The 20,072-nt window shown below is 40.5% G+C and overlaps 2 protein-coding genes and 2 non-coding genes across 6 annotated transcripts in view; all 4 read left to right on the top strand.

Moving 5' to 3' along the window:
- tmpoa (thymopoietin a) overlaps positions 1 to 7,643 on the top strand; it is a 28,554-nt gene extending 20,911 nt beyond the window's left edge. Inside the window, exons 5-6 of the mRNA XM_053314109.1 lie at positions 4,612 to 4,712; positions 6,835 to 7,643. Of these exons, the coding sequence (XP_053170084.1) occupies positions 4,612 to 4,712; positions 6,835 to 7,264 (531 nt within the window). The 3' untranslated portion in view covers positions 7,265 to 7,643. The remainder of the gene's footprint in view (positions 1 to 4,611; positions 4,713 to 6,834) is intronic.
- Positions 7,644 to 10,860: 3,217 nt separating this feature from the next.
- Positions 10,861 to 19,855, top strand: slc25a3a (solute carrier family 25 member 3a). Of its 3 annotated transcripts, none has more exons than XM_053314112.1 (8): positions 10,861 to 10,964; positions 11,438 to 11,609; positions 13,936 to 14,060; positions 15,288 to 15,467; positions 15,805 to 15,986; positions 17,503 to 17,675; positions 18,814 to 18,924; positions 19,373 to 19,855. In XM_053314112.1, the coding sequence occupies exons 2-8, from the start codon at positions 11,468 to 11,470 to the stop codon at positions 19,531 to 19,533; spliced, it is 1,074 nt and encodes a 357-aa protein (XP_053170087.1). In that variant the 5' UTR covers positions 10,861 to 10,964; positions 11,438 to 11,467; the 3' UTR covers positions 19,534 to 19,855. The 3 variants fall into 3 exon arrangements, with proteins under 3 accessions (XP_053170087.1, XP_053170085.1, XP_053170086.1); XM_053314110.1 differs by having other exon boundaries at positions 10,888 to 10,964; positions 11,443 to 11,609; XM_053314111.1 differs by lacking the exon at positions 13,936 to 14,060 and adding an exon at positions 12,636 to 12,760 and having other exon boundaries at positions 10,888 to 10,964; positions 11,443 to 11,609.
- On the top strand, positions 16,069 to 16,270 carry LOC128353551 (small nucleolar RNA SNORA53). Its single transcript, XR_008320891.1, has one exon. It is a non-coding gene; the product is annotated as a small nucleolar RNA SNORA53 (small nucleolar RNA).
- On the top strand, positions 18,974 to 19,175 carry LOC128353554 (small nucleolar RNA SNORA53). Its single transcript, XR_008320894.1, has one exon. It is a non-coding gene; the product is annotated as a small nucleolar RNA SNORA53 (small nucleolar RNA).
- Positions 19,856 to 20,072: the final 217 nt, after the last annotated feature.

Here is a 20,072-nt window from a genome sequence, read left to right as displayed (position 1 = left end):
CAGTAGTTTAAATCCAGATGTTTCTAATTTTAGACTGTATGACTTGATCACTGATAAGAAGTGTTCAGTTGGAAAATATACCCAGCTCTGTGTTTCTTACGTCCAATCTTCATCACATACCACTAGGGTTGCAAAGGGGTGGAAAGTTTCCGGTAAATTTCCGGAAAGTTTCCGGTAAATTTCCATGGGAAGTTAAGCTGGGGAATTTTGGAAATATTCAAAATTGCAAATTCCAAACTGAGCTGTTGAAGTTATATTAAATTATACAATTATTTATAATTTAATATTAAAAAAACAACTAAATGTTATTATTCTTAATGGTTTCACACACAACTCTGAACATACAACAATGTGTCAGTGAATCTACACATCCCTGAGGGGGGGGGGAGTGTCCAATGTATCCTGGTGGAGATACAACTCATAAAATCCAAAATATACAAGATGTTTTTAAAACTATGAGTTATTGTTATTTACTTAGGTGTAAATTATATAACTAGTAACATCAAAGTTCCACTCCTGTCTGTTAAAGTGATATTTGCTGTTTAAATTGTGGTTTATTTGGTTTTGAGCAGTTTTATTTTTTCCACCATAAGGCTAAATATAGCACTTACACATAAAAATATCCCTAAATATATATTACCATATAATGTCATCAAAACCACAGGCTCAAAAGTCTGGCTTCAAGTTGTGTGCTCTGGGCTCAAAAGTGTGGTCTAGGATTGTAGAACATCTGTGCATGTGATGGAGGAATGCACAGTACATGTAGGGGGCGTGGTCTCAGATAGCATAGATATTCAACTGTACTGCATGATATCTGGTTGTTTTAGTCAGGATTATGCTAAAATATTATTTTACACAACTATATTTAAGTTCCCTAATAAGAACATACCTTCAGTTTAGTAAATTCCCAGTTAATTCCCGTTAATTCCCGTTAATTCCCGTTAATTCCCATGGAAAGTTTCCAAGTTTGAAAATTCCCGGAATTTTGCAACCCTACATACCACTCACTTAGTCTTTGTCTATTTAGTGGGCATGTCTGCATTTGGTTCAGACAGTGGTTCTTCATTCCAATCCAGCCACCTAATAATAAATGTCCTCAACATTGTACAGGAGATATAAATGAAAGAACCCCAGTCTGAGACACATCTTTAAAAACAAATATAAAATAAATAAATATAATCTTTATTGAATAAGATTTAAAATTCTATTCAAACTGTTTCCTCCAAGCTGAAAACTGAACTAGACTTTATCCATCGTTTTATTTTCACTTCCCTTTTTCTTTGACTTTCTTTATACAACCCTCCCCCTCTGTTTCTTATGCTGTGCTCTCTCTTTCTCACTTGTCCCCTCTGCTGGTGGTGTGTCTCAGCAGATAATGCCTGAGGATGTCAGGTTTGTATTGACCGATCAGGTTCAGTTGGAGTCTCACCGCAGGCTGGATAGTCCAGTTCGGGCTGATCCTCCCTCCTCCTCCAGACCTGCTCAGGTAGCTCTGTGCTTACTCTCTCATACCTGCATAGACTCACTGATCTGTTGAGGAGATACCTGCTTTCCCTTCTGGGATCTGCAGCCTCCTTTTATCTTATTATCACCAACTGCACCTCATTGTGGGCTTGTATGCACAGATATGTGTCTTGTAGACAAAGCTGATGCTCACAAATGACTCACTTTCTTTTTCTTTTTTTTCACTTTTTTTATCATGATAAAGATCTAGCACATGGGCTGTTTGGTGTTTTTAACTGTATCATTCAGTATAAATGACATGTAGTGTTTGTAACTGGCTGACACAGCTGCCTCAGAATCCAGCAGGACAAACTGTGACCTGTAGTGTGAGCCGCACACACAGGCTCAACCAACCAGAGAAGACAACTGAGGTCTGCAGAGCTCCTGGGAGCCCCCGCCTCAAGGTGCCCCTCTCTTATTTAGGAAGATGCAGCAGCTACATATCCAGCTACATTTCTATCAAGCATTGACAGACTTAAACCATACAGTGAACTGAACTTAAAGACTGTGTAAAGTGAATTCAGACATTTTCTTCTAAACACATTAAATAGGTCATAAATGTATTTCTAAAAAAGGTGTAAAAAGCATTTCAACCATTTAGATTTGAATTGTGGAGCTAGGCTTCACAAACTGTGTTTCAACATTTCTGTGTTCAGGATTTAGTGGGCGGGTCTGATAATCATAAACCCGCCCCTGCTGCTGTAGAGGTATAAATACATTCAGCACACACTACTACTACTACAGTCTACTGTTAGCCAGTTAGCTGAGTTAGCCACCGAGCTAGCAGCAGAAAGCTCTCAGACGTGGCGTCCATGTTTCTGGTAGAGGTGGTGACTTTGATTGACAGGTGACACTTGGTAGGGGGCGGGGTTTCAGCAGACTCGGCGGGCACTCCCACAGCGATTGGTAGCAGACAAAGAGACTGATTTTTACACAACTTTGAAGCCTAATTTCATATATTTGGTGATTTTTTTAATCATTCAAATTTGGCAGGGTGGTTAACAACACACTTTTCTGTGGTATGTCAAACTCAGAACACATATTTATTCTTACTTTACATGGACTGTAAGGGTTCATTCAGATTAAATGTTCTGTGTGGTGATAACTTGGAAATGTAGTTATTCATTATTAGAATCCTAAAACAAATGTTCTGCTCAGTCACCTTCTGTTTGAAACCTGTAGCTCCATGAGGAAGACACCGGGCTTCACCTGCCCAAGTCTAACAAGGGTTCTTCTCTCAGGCCGCTCGCTCTTCTCAACAGCGCTTTGCTGGAGGTCAGATTTGTGTCTACGTATCATCTGTTTGAGAAGCTACAAGTTGTGCACTCATGCAGATTTTCTATGTTCACAATAGTTGAACTACTTGCTACCAAATAGCTGTGATTTGCTTGTCTACACTGCTCAAACCCAATACACAGCTTTCAACACATTCAGACAGCATGATGCTACAGTTACACATGAGTCCAATTTAATAAAACAACTTAAACCTTAAGTGCTCAATCTGCTGGGTATGGCCATATTAAGCCTGGTTTAAACTGGATGACTGTGCTCTACATCAGGGGTGCCCAGACTTTCAGACGGCTGTTTAAGATAAGCTGTAGAATTTATTTGAAAATATTTAAAAATGTCAGCCTAGCCTATACATGAAGTCCTAACAAATAGGTTTGTTTTCCAACATTTTGCAGGAAAAATGAATAGATTGTACAAATGTTAATCAGCCCCAAGCTTAAAAAAGTCTTGATTGTAGTTGTTGCTTTTATGTTAGTTCATGCATCATTACTAGAAACTATATCAGGCTGCACACACATATGTAAAGCAAGAACAGCTAGAATCTAAACACAGACTGCTGCATTCATTAAAAAACTGAATCTAATCTGTTCATCAGACACATGTGAGATGGAAAGTGTGTGTGTGTGTGTGTGTGTGTGTGTGTGTGTGTGTGTGTGTGTGTGTGTACACAGAGTGTCAAATTTCAATTTGGATTATGATTTCTTTTGATTGTGTGTATTTGCGTTTGGTATCTCAGGATCCTGAGCCAGCAGTAGGACAAAGCGTCACAGCTTTGACACCAGCAGTCAGGGTGTGTAGAGTTTGACACTGGGCTTTAACCTGTCAACACATTTACACCCTGAATATTTATTGTAATATTTTGTATTTCTGATCTCATATTCTTCTAATAACGCAGTCTGCTTTCTACAAGTCAAAGAGCCTGCCTGAAGAACACAGTCCACAACCGGCTTCCAAAGTTCACCCAGTGACTTTTAGTCCTATGTGTAACATCTCACCCATTAAGAAGCAGGAGTCCCAATGGTGTGTGACTGAGCAGATTGGATGTGAGGCTGGCGGTGGCTCAGCAGCAGGGGTACAGCTCAACACCTCCTTCCTCTTTCCTCTTTCATTTCATCCTCCACACACGCTTTGTAGGCTGAATGCTTCATTGTGTTCAGTCAGGGAGGTGACACATAAGTAAACACTCACATTCTATAGTTGGGCCTATGGCTGTTTAATGATGAATGTGTCAGTTGTGTGTGTGTGTGTGTGTGTGTGTGTGTGTGTGTGTATGCAGCTGCTGAGGGGACGTTAGCGTGACAGCTGATGCGTCGGTCAGTTTAAAACTTAACAATCACACACATTGTTTGGGAGCAGGAGGACAGCGTCCCTGCAGACATCCTGCCAAATAAAAGGAAGCAGCAGAAAATCTCCAGCTTCCTGTCCACACGCAGCGCTGTGAAGACCAACAGCAGCACGTCCACTGTGTCCAAACAGATGATGGTGAGACAGGTAGACTCAGCAGGGTGCACACTGCGCTGTGTCACCCTCACAAGTTGGTTCAATAGTAAACATGGCGGTTGTTTTGAAATGGTCACGTGGTGAAAGGTGTCCAGTTTCAAGCAGGGAGGGGGCCCTCTGCTGGTTCAAACATGCACCTGCAGGTGGTTCTAGAGGGGTCATGGTGGATACTTTGCTTTCATACTGGAATCCTTTTTAGGGTTGAGCTGGCTGAAGCTGGTCACATGTTTCCTCCATCAGTCAGTGAAGTTCATTAACACAGGTGTGTGTGTGTGTGTGTGTGTGTGTGTGTGTGTGTGTGTGTGTGTGTGTGTGTAGGTGGAGAAGATCGCAGCCAGTGACCAACCCCCAAAGGTGGAGGAGAGCGATGTTCTGAAAGAGCTGTTCACCAACGACATCAGCAGTCCAACAGGCATCAAGTAAGTAATAATAATAATAATATTAATAAATTTCATTTATATAGAAGTTTTTTAACAATGTTACAAAGTGCTTTACAGAAGAAATAACACCAAATAATGCAGATAGAAGTCTTCTAACTAATCATTATTTCCATTACCAGGTTACAATAAATACCCTTCTTTTTGTTATAAGGCAAGGCTTGTACATAGCACATCCATACACACGGGCAACTCTATGTGCTTTACATTAAAACAAATATACAGATATGATTTAACAGTAAAAATTGGAAACATTAAAAACATAGAATTTAAATAAATAAAAAATAAATAAACCCAATTATAATAAAATAAAACAAAGTACAGAAAAAGAGAAAGAAAACAAAAAGCTAGACTATAAGTAGTCTATAACATAGTAAAGAAAGTAAAATATAATTTAAAAAAAAACATTATTAAATGTGTGATTATTTATAAGAGCAGATTAAATCTTCACATTTGTGACGTCGTTACCAGTTAATATGTGCTGGTATTTAACTAGATTTATTTGAGTCAGGCCAATAATGAAAAGGTTGTGTAGTAGAGAGCAGGTGTTGGACCAAATGACTAAATCTGTAACAGCAGGGAAAAAAAGTCTATAAAGAGTCTATGTGACCAGCTTCAGCTGTTTGTTTATCACATATGTTTCCTCTTATTTTATAAAAACTACTATTATGGTTTGTATTGTCTTTTTTTTTTACACTTAAATGTACACCTGTAAATATAGAGTGGGGTTGGCACATCATGTGACTGTCAGGTGACCTGGGTTACAGTTACAGTCAGACCAGTAATCCCATAATGCAACCAACAGCTCCACACCTGCAGTTTGTAACACATCACTACATGTACTACATAGAGCTCACATCATCATCATCATCATCATCATCATCATCATCAGCTGCAGCTTTCTAAAGTCAGACTTTATTTGATGTTGACAGCAACACTGTCATTAGGACAGGAAGTATGTCTGATATGGTAAATAAATGTAAAATCACATCTCAGTTATTAAACTCATGTTCAGTGTAGTGAATGAAATGTGATTATACTCTTCACATGGAAAACAAACATTAGTAAGTATTTCATTAGCAGTGATAACAGTTGGCTTGGTATCATTCATTTGAACCACAGCAGTGTGTTCAACAGAAGTATGATCCTTTCATCACTGTATGTCACTAAAAGAACTCAAGTTATACAAGTATTAAAACTTTGTGTTATGAAATGTAAAATGAGTGATTGATGCTTGTAGTTGTACCGTCTCTTTAACAATAATACTTCACAGGTTCAAGGTGTCTCTATTATCACTGGGGGGGTCATTAGAAATTAAAATCCAAATTCTAAGACCATATCTAGCCTCATATCACAATAACAATATAATATTGATATATTGCCCATCCCTAAATAATAATAACTTTATAATATTATCAATAATGATAATAAACATTATTATTACAATAAAACGAACTCTATAAATGAACATGATATAAATATAAAATGAGTGTTGAGGTAATTGATAAGAATTATTGTGAGGAAGTGATTTAAAGTAAAATAATGATGGGGCACCAAACGTTTAGGGCCACAGTCAGTCCTGCAGCTGGACAAAAAGACTCATCATACTGTATATTCATCTCCTCACACACTTTAATTCATAACATGTCATATCAGTGCTGATCATGCTGCTGTTAGGTTCCACAGCTCTGCTCTGTAACATGTGGATGCTGTGGAATAACAAAGAGAATAAGCTGACTGGATGTTTGCTGAGTCTGACATCCTCTCAGTCTTCTGTGATTATGAAACAGTCTGGATCACATCCAGACCAAACCCTGCTGAGGTCCAGACGCATACTGAGACTACCCCTCTCTCTCTTTCTTTTCTCAACACTCTTTCTCCCCTCCATCTACCACCATTAATCTATAACAAAAGAATCATAAAATAAGAAATATTAGATAATAATGAACCTCTCTCTCTCTCTCTCTCCCTCTCTCTCTCTCTCTCTCTCTCTCTCTCTCTCTCTCTCTCTCTCTCTCTCTCTCTCTCTCTCTCTCTCTCTCTCTCTCTCTCTCTCTCTCTCTCTCTCTCTCTCTCTCTCTCTCTCTCTCTCTTTTGCTCGTAGCGCAACTTGTCGACGACCAATCCGAGGTGCCGCCGGCCGCCCGCTGAAATCCAGCGACCTCTGGAATGACGAGAACTCCTACTTCTCTCCCAAAACCACCAGGACCAGCAGCAACTCCTGCACCTACACCGAGAACCGCACCGTCAACAGAGTCAGCAGCCTTCCCCTCTCCTCTGCCCCCCCTTCCTCCTCCTCCTCCACTACCTCGTCCTCCGTCTCCTCTTATTCCACCTCCTCCAGGCTCCTGTCCGCAGCGCCCCCCGCTGGTCAGAGCAAAGCAGCACGCCGCGGCATGTCTCTGTGGATAAAGCTGTTCCTGCTGGCCATTGTGGCTGCGTTCCTCTTCCTGGTGTACCAAGCCATGGAGACCAACACCAACAGCCCGTTTGAAGGCCAGGGCACAGAAGTGTCTGCTGGGAGCACAGCATAGAGAGTCCAGGAAGTGATGTAAGAGGAGGAGGGGGCGGGGGGAGTAGAAGCCTGCCCAACTTCTACTTTTTCCATCTTTTTTTTTTTTTTTTTTTTTTTTAAGTGTGAATCTACATTGTAGCCTTTTCGTTGCCGTGGCGATGTGAAATCATGGCCCTTGTTTTTTCCTCTTCTTCTTTACCTTTTAATACCAAATCATTTTTTTCTGTGAATCCATAAAGAGAAGTGATGTTAGCTGCTTCAAGTGACACTTCAAGGATCTCCATCACACGTTGTGAAAAGGACAAATAACCGCCTCTGCTGTTGTTGTTATGGTCCAATCCTTGACCTTTGACCTCACAGTTGGTAAAAGTTACAGCAAAAAAGCCAAACACTAATCAACTGTCAGAAACACATGTAGCTACAGTAGCTCTCATAGATACGGACTCACTTCTCATTGCCGTATTTTTTATTTCATGTCATACTTGCATGGTGCGTATAAGTGTGTGTGTGTGTGAGAGAGAGAGAGAGATAAACTTGAATGAATGTGTGTGTTTGTGTATGAGAGATTATATTTTCTCACACTTTGCCTTAGTGTCTGTCTCTGTTAGTCATTAACAGCCTTGAAGATGGACTTTGAAACTAATTGTGTTTTGTACTCGACCATCTTTGTTAATGAGACAGGGAGGCTTGTTATAATCCAGATGCTTCTCAATCTTGTTAAACCTACAACAATATTTTCTTAAATGTTCTCTTATAATAAAATAAAAATGTTACATTGTATTCTACTTATGTATTCACTGTCACAAATATTGAATATCCACTCAATAAACTATTATGTTGTTACAGTGTCTGTCAGAGCCGTTTATTCATGAAGAAGTCATATGTGTGTACACTGTAAAAAATGGCTTAGATATAAATGTACTGAATAGTTATTTATTAAAATAATAATGAATTGTGCACTAGCATCAGTTTAGAACAGCATTCCAAATAAACAGTAATCAAACTTCTGTTTTAAAGGTTTATTTTTGCACACCTAAACCAAATATAGAATTGAAGTGAATAGATCAGCCACATTATCTGATACCTGATCTATCTTTTAGTCTATATCATGGCCGATGTCTGATATTAATATGAGACAGTGCATCACTGGTTGGGATGATTTTAATCTGAACATTAAAGTAGGCGTGTCATAATGAATCAGCTCTGTGCTGCTAAAAAAGGGTGGATGTCACAATATCATTGAAATTGTTATTTAGATTATTATATATATAATTATTATATTATTTGAATTGGCTGATAGCCTACATAAGCATCATCATATTTTGTTCTACAAGAAGAAAACATGATTGGATTTTAATAAAAATACAAAGAAAAGTTATTTAGGTGTTTTTAATATATATATAGTTATGTTGATGCACAATATGACCGGGTGTGATCTAAAAGGTTTAAAAAAGGCTTTTTAAAACCTCATCTTGAATACAGCTCTTCTCCACACATATATTATAACATGAACATATGCTTGGATCAATAATCAGTCTGATGTGGTTTTTCCACACAAGAAAGTTTCAATTCCAACCTAGTTGTGATGTCACAAGTTCAGCATTCCTCATTCAACAACAACAACCTTCATTTGTTTTATGACGCATTTAAAAACCATTAACCTGACCTCAGGTGACTTATCAGTTCACAGCTGGGGTTTTTATTGAGCTCTAATATACTCATGTTGCTCCAGGTTAGAATGACTCAGTTTTGTTATATCCTCGAGTTTTTTAAAACTTATGTCAATTCATTCTAAGTTAAAGAAACTCAACATTTGACCCACTTTGAATTAAGTTTCTGATTGAAAGAAGAACTTGAAGTTATGTTTATCATGTCACTAGTAAGCAGTTAGAACTCTCATACAACCCAATGATACCTACTGTAAAGCACTTTGGTACACCGCAAGGACTGTTATAAAGGGCTGTATAAATAAACTACATTACATTACATTACATTACATTACATTACAATGATAAATCTGATGAGATCACAATATGATTAAAGGTAGAACATTTGATAAACTTCTCTAGAGCTCTAAAAATCATTCTATAGTTCATCCACTCTGAGAAAAAACAACTGAGATCATGTTATTCCTCATATCAATGTATAAAGAGACATTCTGTATGATTCTATCATTTTACACACAGCACAATACTGAGACATATTCCAGTGATCTCACAATGTTTGGAAATAACTCATAATGTCAGAAATGTTTCTGAATGTTCTAACTAGAATGTTTAAGTTGGTTTGACTTGAAGTTTTAAGAGTTAATGATTGAAGATGAGTGAGATATTTACAGGATACAAGTCTTTGTTTGTCTTAACCTCTATAGGATGTGAAATGTTAGAATTATGACATCTGTATTATTTTCAGTATCAGTTAATCAGGTTGTTATTTTCGAGTCTATGAAATGTTAGACAGTTTCGACATGGTTGAGAGAAAAGCAGCAAACTGTGTGAAGTTAGTGATGTGCAGATTTTTTTCCAAAACAGGTAACTCTCAAACCAAAGCAAGCTGCTGTGTTATCAGTGATAACAGAGAAGTGATCTGGGTGGCTGGTAGGTTGACAGACTGTGGTTCAGACTACAGCAGGCTGAGCAGTGTGTCGTTGATGTGTTACATAATGATAGCAGACATACATTCATCAGCTCTTTGTAAACTGACTCAGGAAGGTTTTTATTCCAGCTTGAACTTTTACCCATAATGAATCTGTATAATCTGCAAAATCATACTTGCAAAGTCAGACTACATTTAAAGGACAATAGCAATGGTTGTTACATAATAACCTGAAACATAAATTCTCTGTACACTTGTCTAATAACTCTGTGAGACAGTGTGTAGCTTTCTGAATGATTGTCCTTGCAGAGAGCTTTTCATTTAAAATTATTTATTTATGAAGGACAAGGAACAATGACTTTATTTTTTGTCTAAATGATCACAATCACACAGTCATTTCTGCTTTTACTGTCCCAGCACCTGACTGCAGTAACATAACAGACAGAACTGCACACCATGCATAAAGAAGGATGGAAAAATATTAAAAATGATTTAATGCCAGCAACACTGCCTGCTTCAAATGGCTCATTCTTCACATACCAAATGCACCAACCTCAAGGTGCTTCCTCAGGTATGCAGTGACATCACTGTGTGATCATCTCTTGAGGGGGGGCTTTTAGCCGTATTACAAAGAACAGGAATAGAAGCAGCTGTCAACAGGTAATCTACTTAGGGTTCCTCTCACGTTTGTCATAAGGAGTCAAACTCACACACACACATAATGATAATAGTAAAGGCTATTTCATATTGACAACACTTTTCATTCATAGTCCGACTGTCCTACAGTATTAATCACATAGAGAAAACATTGCTTCTCTCTATGCTATTCTATTCTAGTCCTCTGACAGAGGAGAAACAATGCATGTGCAAAGAGAATGAGAAGCAGAATTCAGGCTGTGGTTCCTATAAAGCACCGCCTTAATTTATGATAGACCATTTCATTGGACCAGAGGTGTCGATTGACAACTTCGCTGCGTTTTCTTACGGGGCAAAGAAGCAGATGAACCCGCCCATTTTCCCCGATGACGTAACGAAAGGACAAATGGATTTACCGCGAGGTCATTCGGCCTCTCCGAGCCGCCGGTTGCATCTACACGGAGCCGCCATCTTAAGATACTGAGAGAGTGAGTGACATTATTCAGTTACACTTGTTAGAATCACATAATTACTATGAACTTTAAGTGTAAAGGATGAATTCCTAATGAATAGCGGCTTCTAGCAGCCGTTTTGAAAAAGGTGTCTTCTTTGTGTTCTGTAAGGAGGAACCTTCCATCCGGCAGCGGTCAAATTAGCTTAGCATAAGCTAGGTAGCCTCAGCTAGTAAAGTAAATGAGAGCAGGGAGAATGCTGTGGCAATTCTGGAGGCCCGTTTATTTTACAAATGGTGACTGTTAAGTAATGCATAGGCGTTTGGTGACTATGTGTGTAGCTTAGCATGATGTGTTAGTTGAATAGCTCAGTCTGTGTTTCATGGTCATTCAGAACATGTTGATACGTCAGAAGAAGCTAACCAGCACGTGACCCAGCGTATGAGCTCAGGTATCATCAGTTAGCTCGGGTATAACAGCAGCACAGCTAACGTGTTGCTCTTTTGCAGCGCAGCTCCGGCAGCAGGCAGGACGCCACCATGTACCCGACTTCTTTGACGCAGTTGGCCCGGGGCAACCCGTTCAGCGCTCCCCTCTTCTCGCTCCAGAAAGTGGAAGAACCCCAGCAGAAGCTCCACGGACAGAGCCCCCGCAGACTGGCAGCAGCCGCCACCGCAGACGGTAACCCTCAGCCGGGCTACACAGCTAGCAGTAGCCGCGTTAGCTTAGCTGAGCAGATTTGCCCGATTGTGGCAATTTTTTCTGCGTCATTCAACATAGATCAAGTTATTAGGTTCAGTCGCCTGTGTGTGCGGACTGTTTGGTATCATTAAATGTTTTTATAGTTATGTGAAATATTGTGTATCAGTGTTGAGGCAGTTGGCTGCTAGGCCCCTGCAGCAGCGCTTGTGGAGGACAAGGAAGGACAAAGTGGGATCTTGACTTCGCACTGCAGCAAAGTGTTAATGCTGTGTCTAGCACATGCTGTCAAATAGTGGATTTAAGAAGGATGGACATAATTCCAAGCCATTCTAGAAGTGAGACCTCTGAGTTTGAGCTGTCCAGGTGGGCAAGAACAAATTGTCCCACCTTTGGAGTATTTATGTCAGGTTGTAAAATAGTACCCTCAATTACTTCAACATAATATGACAGTTGTGCTGCCAAGTGTTATGTGATTTTAAAAATGTCAAACTGTGCCCTTTAGGTCCTCAAGGCTTGACTGGTATGCAATGTCAGCGTCTTCACCTCCACTGACACAGGAAGCCATTTCTTTGAGACATGATGGTTGTATTTTGGGTGCAGAGGGAGGATCTTAAAGTGTCCATTATTTCACTTCCACTCTTCTATGATTTGTCCCTTGAATTAATAAGTGTAGCCTGGCAGCTCAACTAGCTCTTTCATTGCCTGTAATTTCAGAGTGAATCAAGCTTGGTAAGATCAGGCTGGTGAAGTAGGGCTTTAAATGGCTTTGTTTTCAGACTAAACAGTTTGCTGGTAGGTAAGGTACACCATTGTGTGTTGTATAAGATAAACTGAACCTATGAGTTCACTATCTCCCCTTTACAACTTGTGACTGGCTGGACTGAAGGCGCAGATAAAATATGAATAATTGTTGCTATTCTTTTGACATCCAGTGATTAAGAAGAGAGCCTTTTTTCTAAGCTGGGAGATGTCCTCTTCATAAAAATGTCACCTGTGTTTCTTCAGAGGGAGACAGTTGTGAGTTCGGCTCTCAGAAGTATCTCATCCTGTGTGGCTTTGGTGGGATTCTGAGCTGTGGCACCACACACACAGCTGTCGTTCCCCTCGACTTGGTCAAATGCAGAATGCAGGTCTGTCTCTGTGGCTCGGTGCCACTTTGTTAATGTCACGCACCCCTCCCATCCACGACCGTGTGTTTTTTTGTTTTTTTTTTATGAATATGCACCAAATCTGCATGAGAGCAATTATGACAGTTATGAAGTTTTTTTTTTTTATTATTCCGTCGCCGTGTATTAATTCCCATGATTCAAATGTGTTGGAGTGATCATAACATGGCTGCATGATTCTGCACCAGTGTTCCTAATGTTTCAATGGTTCACACCCGCCTCGCCAACCCCCCGTCCCCTACTCAGTCCACAATAGAGGACTCATGTAGGTGAAGGTCAGGAGAGTCAGACCTGAGGGAAACTATGTCCTGAATGCCTCCCGTGGTATTTGATACCAGCAGACATGTCTGTCTATCAGGACTGTAGGAATATGAACTGACATATGAACACATGAATGTAATCATCAGGCAGCCATTGATTGTTCATTAACACACTGACTGATTAACCTTCTACTGCCAGGTAAGAATGTCAAGTAGAAAGTCAAAAGTACATTTGATAAGACAAGTATTATGTATAAAATGATAAAAGAAAGTATGTGTAATGAATAAAAAGAAGAAATGTATTTATTGTTAATCATGTTAGCTGATGCTGAAGTTTTTAATCACACATTTGTTGGACCATGCTGGGTTTTGCATTTTTTAACCAATAAAATAAACTCAGTGATTTCTACCATTCAAATGACCACTGGTGTTAATGTAACTACATGATGGAAGATGAACTGTCTGTATTAAGTTTCAGATGGTTTTAAGTTAACTGTCATAGTTGAATGAGATGAGTTAAAGCCAGTTGCTGCATGTATGGTAGGCTGCTGATAGGATGATTAAAGGAACAGCAGTAAATCAGCTCTATAGTACTGAATGGTAAAACTTGCAAACATCACCCTGGTCCCTCAAAGCTCATTTTAAATCACTTATGTACAATGATGATGAAGCGTTGGTGTGTGATCCTAATAAATGGTGGCATGTTGGTGGCAGAGTCACATACTGGAGTTCAGCAACTGAATCAAAGTGTCCACATTAGTGACACAAACTGGCATTTGTCTTCCATTATGTGACTCTGGTTTGGTATTGATTTGTGTCCTGTGCTGCATGTGACCCTGCATGTTGCACGCATGTTGTGTCCCCTCCCTTCTACCACAGATGATGTCAGCTGTGACTTTGGCTCATCAAAGTACTATGCCCTGTGTGGTTTTGGGGGTATCCTGAGCTGCGGCCTCACACACACAGCAGTGGTACCCCTCGACCTTGTCAAGTGCCGCCTGCAGGTTTGTATGGAAACTGAAAGTCATGCAACGAATAGCCAGCAGCTCAACTCCAGATCCATGCCAGCAGAGACAAACACGCTCAGCACTTTATGTAGCTGTTCCTGGTTTTTATTCTTTTTATATATTATAAGTAGTCTCATTTTTTTTCCTAAACCACTAATGACTGTAAAACAGTAGGAAGTAGTTGCTGGGTGGTGTATAGGATGGCAGATTATAAATGTATAGAAAAGCTTTATTACACAGCACCGTGCTGCATAAAGTGTTCACTGTTGAATTTTATCTTTAGTTCAACTTTAATATTAGTAACCTAGCTATTTAAAGGGGACATATTATGTTTTTATTTCCTGTACATACGAGAGCTGTTCCAGTACACAAACTTCACAGCTCAGCCTCATATAATGTATGTTGGTCTGTTCAGCAGAGAAAACAAACAATTACATTTATTTTTAGGAAATTGTAAACATGAAACACTTGTGTGATCCCTCTCCATCAGTGGATAATCACAGGCATTGTGTACAGCCATTTCTTGAACTTTATGAAACAGACAAGCTGACATTCAACACAAACATTTAATGCACTGATTTCAGGACTTTAGTTTAACATAGTTCCAGAGTGTCAACCTTCTCTGAACACGTTTTGCTCATTGCGTGTCCCATAAACAGCTGTCTGTTCTGTAGCCTTTGTTGCAGCTGTAAAGAACAAGAACTTTATAAATAAGTTTGTGTAGTTTGGCAGATGTCTGCCAAAGGGCAGCTTCCCACAGCTGGCCAATCAGAAAACTGCCTGTTTCAGACAGAGGCTGAAGGTAGAATCTTTTATAAAGGGCCAGTAGAGCCCAGGATTAAACTCTACATCTGTAACTGTGCACAATATGTCCACTTTAAAGTTCCTAAATGAGTTTAGTGTATTTAGTTGATAGCAAGTAAATATTCACTGTTGTTGCACAATGTGTAAGCACAGTATGAGGTCACAACACTGAGTGCTGCTGTTCTGTTTGTTTTCAACTGAACATGTTGTTCTAAACTCATAAAGTTGGATATTTCATCTACAGTAACTAACACGATACTTACAAATGAGAATAGAAAACAAGTGCATTCAATGCAGGTATAGTTTTAGTTATGTTTGTAAAGATAAAAACAGTTTCCACAAAGCACTTGGACTCCTACACTCATGACTCACTTCTCAAGTGTATAGATAACTTCTTATTGTAGTGTTTGTGTTCCTCAGGTGAGCCCAGATAAATATAAGAGCATTGGCAACGGCTTCTCAGTGACATTGAGGGAAGATGGAGTCAGAGGTCTGGCAAAGGGCTGGGCTCCCACCTTCATCGGATACTCCATGCAGGGACTGTGCAAGTTTGGCTTCTACGAAGTGTTCAAGATCTTCTACAGTGATATGCTGGGAGAGGTGAGCTCACACACACACACAGCTGTTCACACACATCTGTTCTCACAAGTAGGAATGTGTGCTGGTTTTAACCATTTATAGATGGTATGACTCATTTAGTAGGTGCAAATGTGCTTTATGTAGTGTACGTGGTTGTGATGTAGACTCAGTGTTAAGTTGGCTAATTCAGGGATCAGGGCCACCACCCAATCAACCAAATGTTAGCTTTGGTATCACAGTGTGACTGGCTGTATGCAGGTTATTGTCTGGAACATTCATCAGACTGCTCCTTTAACTGCTGCTGAGTGACGCAGGGAAAAGGATCTGTCTGACCACTTGTTGACTTGTGACCCAACAGGAGAACACCTACCTGTGGAGGACATCACTGTACCTGGCAGCTTCAGCCAGCGCAGAGTTCTTTGCTGACATAGCTCTGGCTCCCATGGAGGCTTGTAAAGTTCGTATCCAAACCCAGCCAGGCTACGCCAACACCCTCAGGGAGTGTGCCCCCAAGATGTTCGCAGAGGAGGGGCTCTGGGCGTAAGTGTGCTGTCTTGTAAACAACGATCAGTCGGTGTCACAAAGTTATTTTAAAAAGCAGCTCATGTAGATGATATATTACAACACGTTCCTTAGATCCACCTCTGGAGGAGCTGTGCTCTGAGCTCAGCTCCTCAGCAGCTTCATGGCTGTACAGTTGGAGGTGCTTGAGTCATTGGCGTGTGAGAACAGTCCACCTGTCCTCCGGCTCACCTGCAACACTGGCAACTCTGTCCTCTAAAGATGGAGAGCTCCCAGTGCTGCCAGCCTGGAGGACGGACATGCTGCTTCATAGAGTTACTACTGATACATGACTTATTATGCTGTGATTGTGAGCTCACTGCACATTATAAAACTTGTGTTGATATGGTCATCTCATCTTCCAGCTGTCACATACTATCATAGCATTCAGCAGACTGGATTAAAAACAGTGTTAGATGTAGAAACGGTTAATACAGAGAGGATTTCACTCACGTTCACGGCTACACGTAGATTTGTCAACCACAAAAATAAGATACATTTCCAACCTGCTGTAAACTGTTACACACAACATACTGGCCCAATACAAGGTATTGTGGATTATAATATGTGAGTGGAATGTTAAGTGATAATGTTGCATCAAATATACAGTAAAGCTGCACACACATTCCCTGTAGCTGCTTTACAATGGAAAAAATAGACATGACCAATGTGTGATTTTTGGTATGTGTCCCTATGGATACCCATGTACTCAGTGAGCGGGAAGAAAAAATATTGCAGAACTAATGCATTTTTAAAATACACTTTCCTTTCTATGTTTCCACAAGGTTGTTTAAGTGTTTGGGGGGAAAAACAGAAATGTTTTTAAAAGTTCTTGAAATATATTCTTTAAAAAGGTTATAGTGTTTTTAAAAAGAGGTCAGTGTAAAATTCCCAAAATAGTCATTATTTTAAGGCCTGGCTGGTTTACACTACATATTACACACAGCTACAGTAGAAGTATGTAATCATAGCTCTGCTGTGTTAATGCTATCTGTAGAGCAGGAAGGGTTAGAGACTGAACACAGTGAAATGTAGTGATAACAATGTATCAACACTTTTAGTTACATAGGTGTTGATGCTGAAAAGCAAAGCAGGCTGATAAAATAGACATGCATGTTTTAACCTGTATGTGTTCTTCTGTATGAGAGTTAATTGATGATGTCACTGTGATGTGTCCCGGACCATCTGGCTCCATTGTTGATTTTCATTGTGCCTCTCTCCTCTATCCTTCCTTTCTCTCCTCTCAACCCCAACCGGTCGAGGCAGATGTCCGCCCACTTCTGAGTCTGGTTCTGAGGTTTCTTCCTGTTAAAAGGGAGTTTTTTCTCGCCACTGTTGCTCATGTGGGAATGTTGGGTCTCTTTAAAGTTAAAACCTGAAGAGTTTGGTTTAGAACCTGCTCTATGTGTAAAGTGCCTTGAGATAACTTTGTTGTGATTTGGCGCTATACAAATAAAGATTGATTGATTGATGTGTTGTGTCCTGCCCTCTGTAGTTTCTATAAGGGTGTGGTTCCTCTGTGGATGAGACAGATTCCCTACACCATGATGAAGTTTGCCTGCTTTGAGCGCACTGTTGAGCTGCTCTACAAGTACGCTGTTCCTAAACCCCGCAGCGAGTGCAGCAAAGGAGAGCAGCTGGTGGTCACCTTCGTGGCTGGTTACATTGGTGAGTAACATCAGCTCATGTCAGCAGCAGTAGAATGTAGAGTAGTGCAGACCCTGAGGTCTGTTCAGTCAACTGACAGACAGAAATGGAAACAGAAGCCCTGTTAGGACCAAAATGTTCAGAGGAACTAATCTCAGGAGATAAACTTTGAAGTCCCTCATCCTAAAATCATACTGGAGCTTTTTCTGTTTCCAGTGCTCCTGAGTGCTAGGTTATAATTATTAGACCTATTGCAGATTAAAAACAAAACAAAAACCTGACTGTTTTAAATCTCAGGTGCATAAACAAAGAAACATGTCCTCCTGTTTACTGTATCACTGTATGAGCTGGATGAAGTAAATGAAAGAGAAACGCATAGGAGGAAAAGGAGATGAGAAGTGTCTCTGTCACTGGCTGTGTTCTCTCCAACACTTCTCACTCTCACTCATACTAATATCAACACCACAGCACTTGTGTGTTTTTTATGAGTGGAGCAGCTGCAGTGTCTGTTTGACAAATCAGTGACAGTCAGCCTGCACATTGTGCCACTAAACTTCCTGTTTGGACCAGTAGTACTGCTGAGCAGCTGAAAGTCCCACATAAAGCCCATGTAGTCCTGCCTCTACATAAAACACACCTGCTGTCAAACAACCACAGCATCTTTTATTTCTCTGTCTCCTTTTAGTTCTGACTACATACTGCACACATAACCATGGTTAATCTTTCTGTCTGAGTCAGGAAGACAACAAGTCAAACTTTATTTTTAATGTTATCAAACATCCTAGTAACAGGCTCCTCCAGCAGGGACTGTGACCTGGCAGCAGCTGTTTCCAGTGACTGTATAGACATGGCCAATGTTCTGGCTGATGGTCTGCTTTGGTTATGTAGGTCATATAGAAGCATCAGAAGCATCATGACACTGTTTGATAAGCACTTACATTTGCTTATCCTAACTGTAATGATTTACTCTCACCTGCTCAGTCAGCCTTTCTTCAATAAGTCATCCCTCCTCCCAAAACTATCAATGACCAACATTATTATTTTCTCACTGCATGTCGTTCCATATAACAGTAATATCAGTTGGATTTCTTTTGATGTGTTTTCAGTGAGGTGACTCCAGCTGACTGCAGTTGTCTCTTGTGTTTTTCTCTCTGTGCAGCTGGTGTGTTCTGTGCCATCGTGTCCCACCCTGCTGACTCTGTGGTGTCTGTGCTGAACAAGGAGAAGGGCAGCACTGCTGTCGGTGTCCTCAAGAAACTGGGACCCAAAGGTTTGTATCCACAGTGATAACAGTGTAAACAGTGTATGAAGGTCTGATCAACACGTTCCTTAGATCCACCTCTGGAGGAGCTGTGCTCTGAGCTCAGCTCCTCAGCAGCTTCATGGCTGTACAGTTGGAGGTGCTTGAGTCATTGGCGTGTGAGAACAGTCCACCTGTCCTCCGGCTCACCTGCAACACTGGCAACTCTGTCCTCTAAAGACAGAGAGCTCCCAGTGCTGCCAGCCTGGAGGACGGACATTGCAGATGATCCAAGATCAGCTCATTGAAAGAAGCTGTTTTTATGTTATCCTGAAATAAACAACTGTTAAGTGCTACTATTAACAGGAATAGCCACCTGATGTACTTCATCATTATTCATGCTGCTAGTTGTGTGCAGCACCAGGTGAGAACAATGTTGGTAAGTCTCTTCTTGTGTGTGTGTGTGTGTCATTCTCAGGTGTGTGGAAGGGTCTGGTTGCCCGTATCATCATGATTGGTACTCTGACTGCCCTGCAGTGGTTCATCTATGACTCAGTCAAGGTCTACTTCCGCCTGCCCCGCCCCCCTCCCCCCGAGATGCCCGAGTCCCTCAAGAAGAAGCTGGGTCTCACAGAGTAAACCCCCCCCCCCGCACTCCTTCACATCCAACATTGAGCCGCAGTCTCCAGCTGAAAACACCTGAACCCCCCAACTTCCACAGCACACACAGCAGTTTTCTATATTTATGCCCCCAGCTGCTGCTGCTCTGCACAGAGCACAGGGCTGCTGCTACTACTCATGTATATTTAAAAAAGGAGCAAGGAGAAGATGGAGCTGTCTCTCTTGGCTTACCAAGAGTCAGACAGAGAATATTCCTCTGTAGAAACAACTGTCTGGTTTTATCATTTACTGTCATTAGAAAATGTGGAAATTCTAATAAAAGTAATAATTCCCTGGAAAACATCTGTCACTCTTTCTTTTGAAACTGAGTTGTTTTTTAAATGAAATAGATCACAGTAGGAATGATCTAGATAATGTAGCCTTGTTTGCTAATGGAAAGGACTTGAAACTGTAGAACACTTAAACCAGAATCTGTAGTGACTCAGTACAGTTATCAGTAGGTTTTGCATGTTTTGGCATGTTCTCTAAAAATCAATTTAGTGAGATAACTAGTGTGT

The sequence above is a fragment of the Scomber japonicus genome, chromosome 23 (assembly GCF_027409825.1).
Source record: "Scomber japonicus isolate fScoJap1 chromosome 23, fScoJap1.pri, whole genome shotgun sequence".
Classification (NCBI taxonomy): domain Eukaryota; kingdom Metazoa; phylum Chordata; class Actinopteri; order Scombriformes; family Scombridae; genus Scomber; species Scomber japonicus.
Note: the sequence above shows the minus strand (reverse complement) of the source record. Positions and strands in the feature narration are given on the sequence as shown.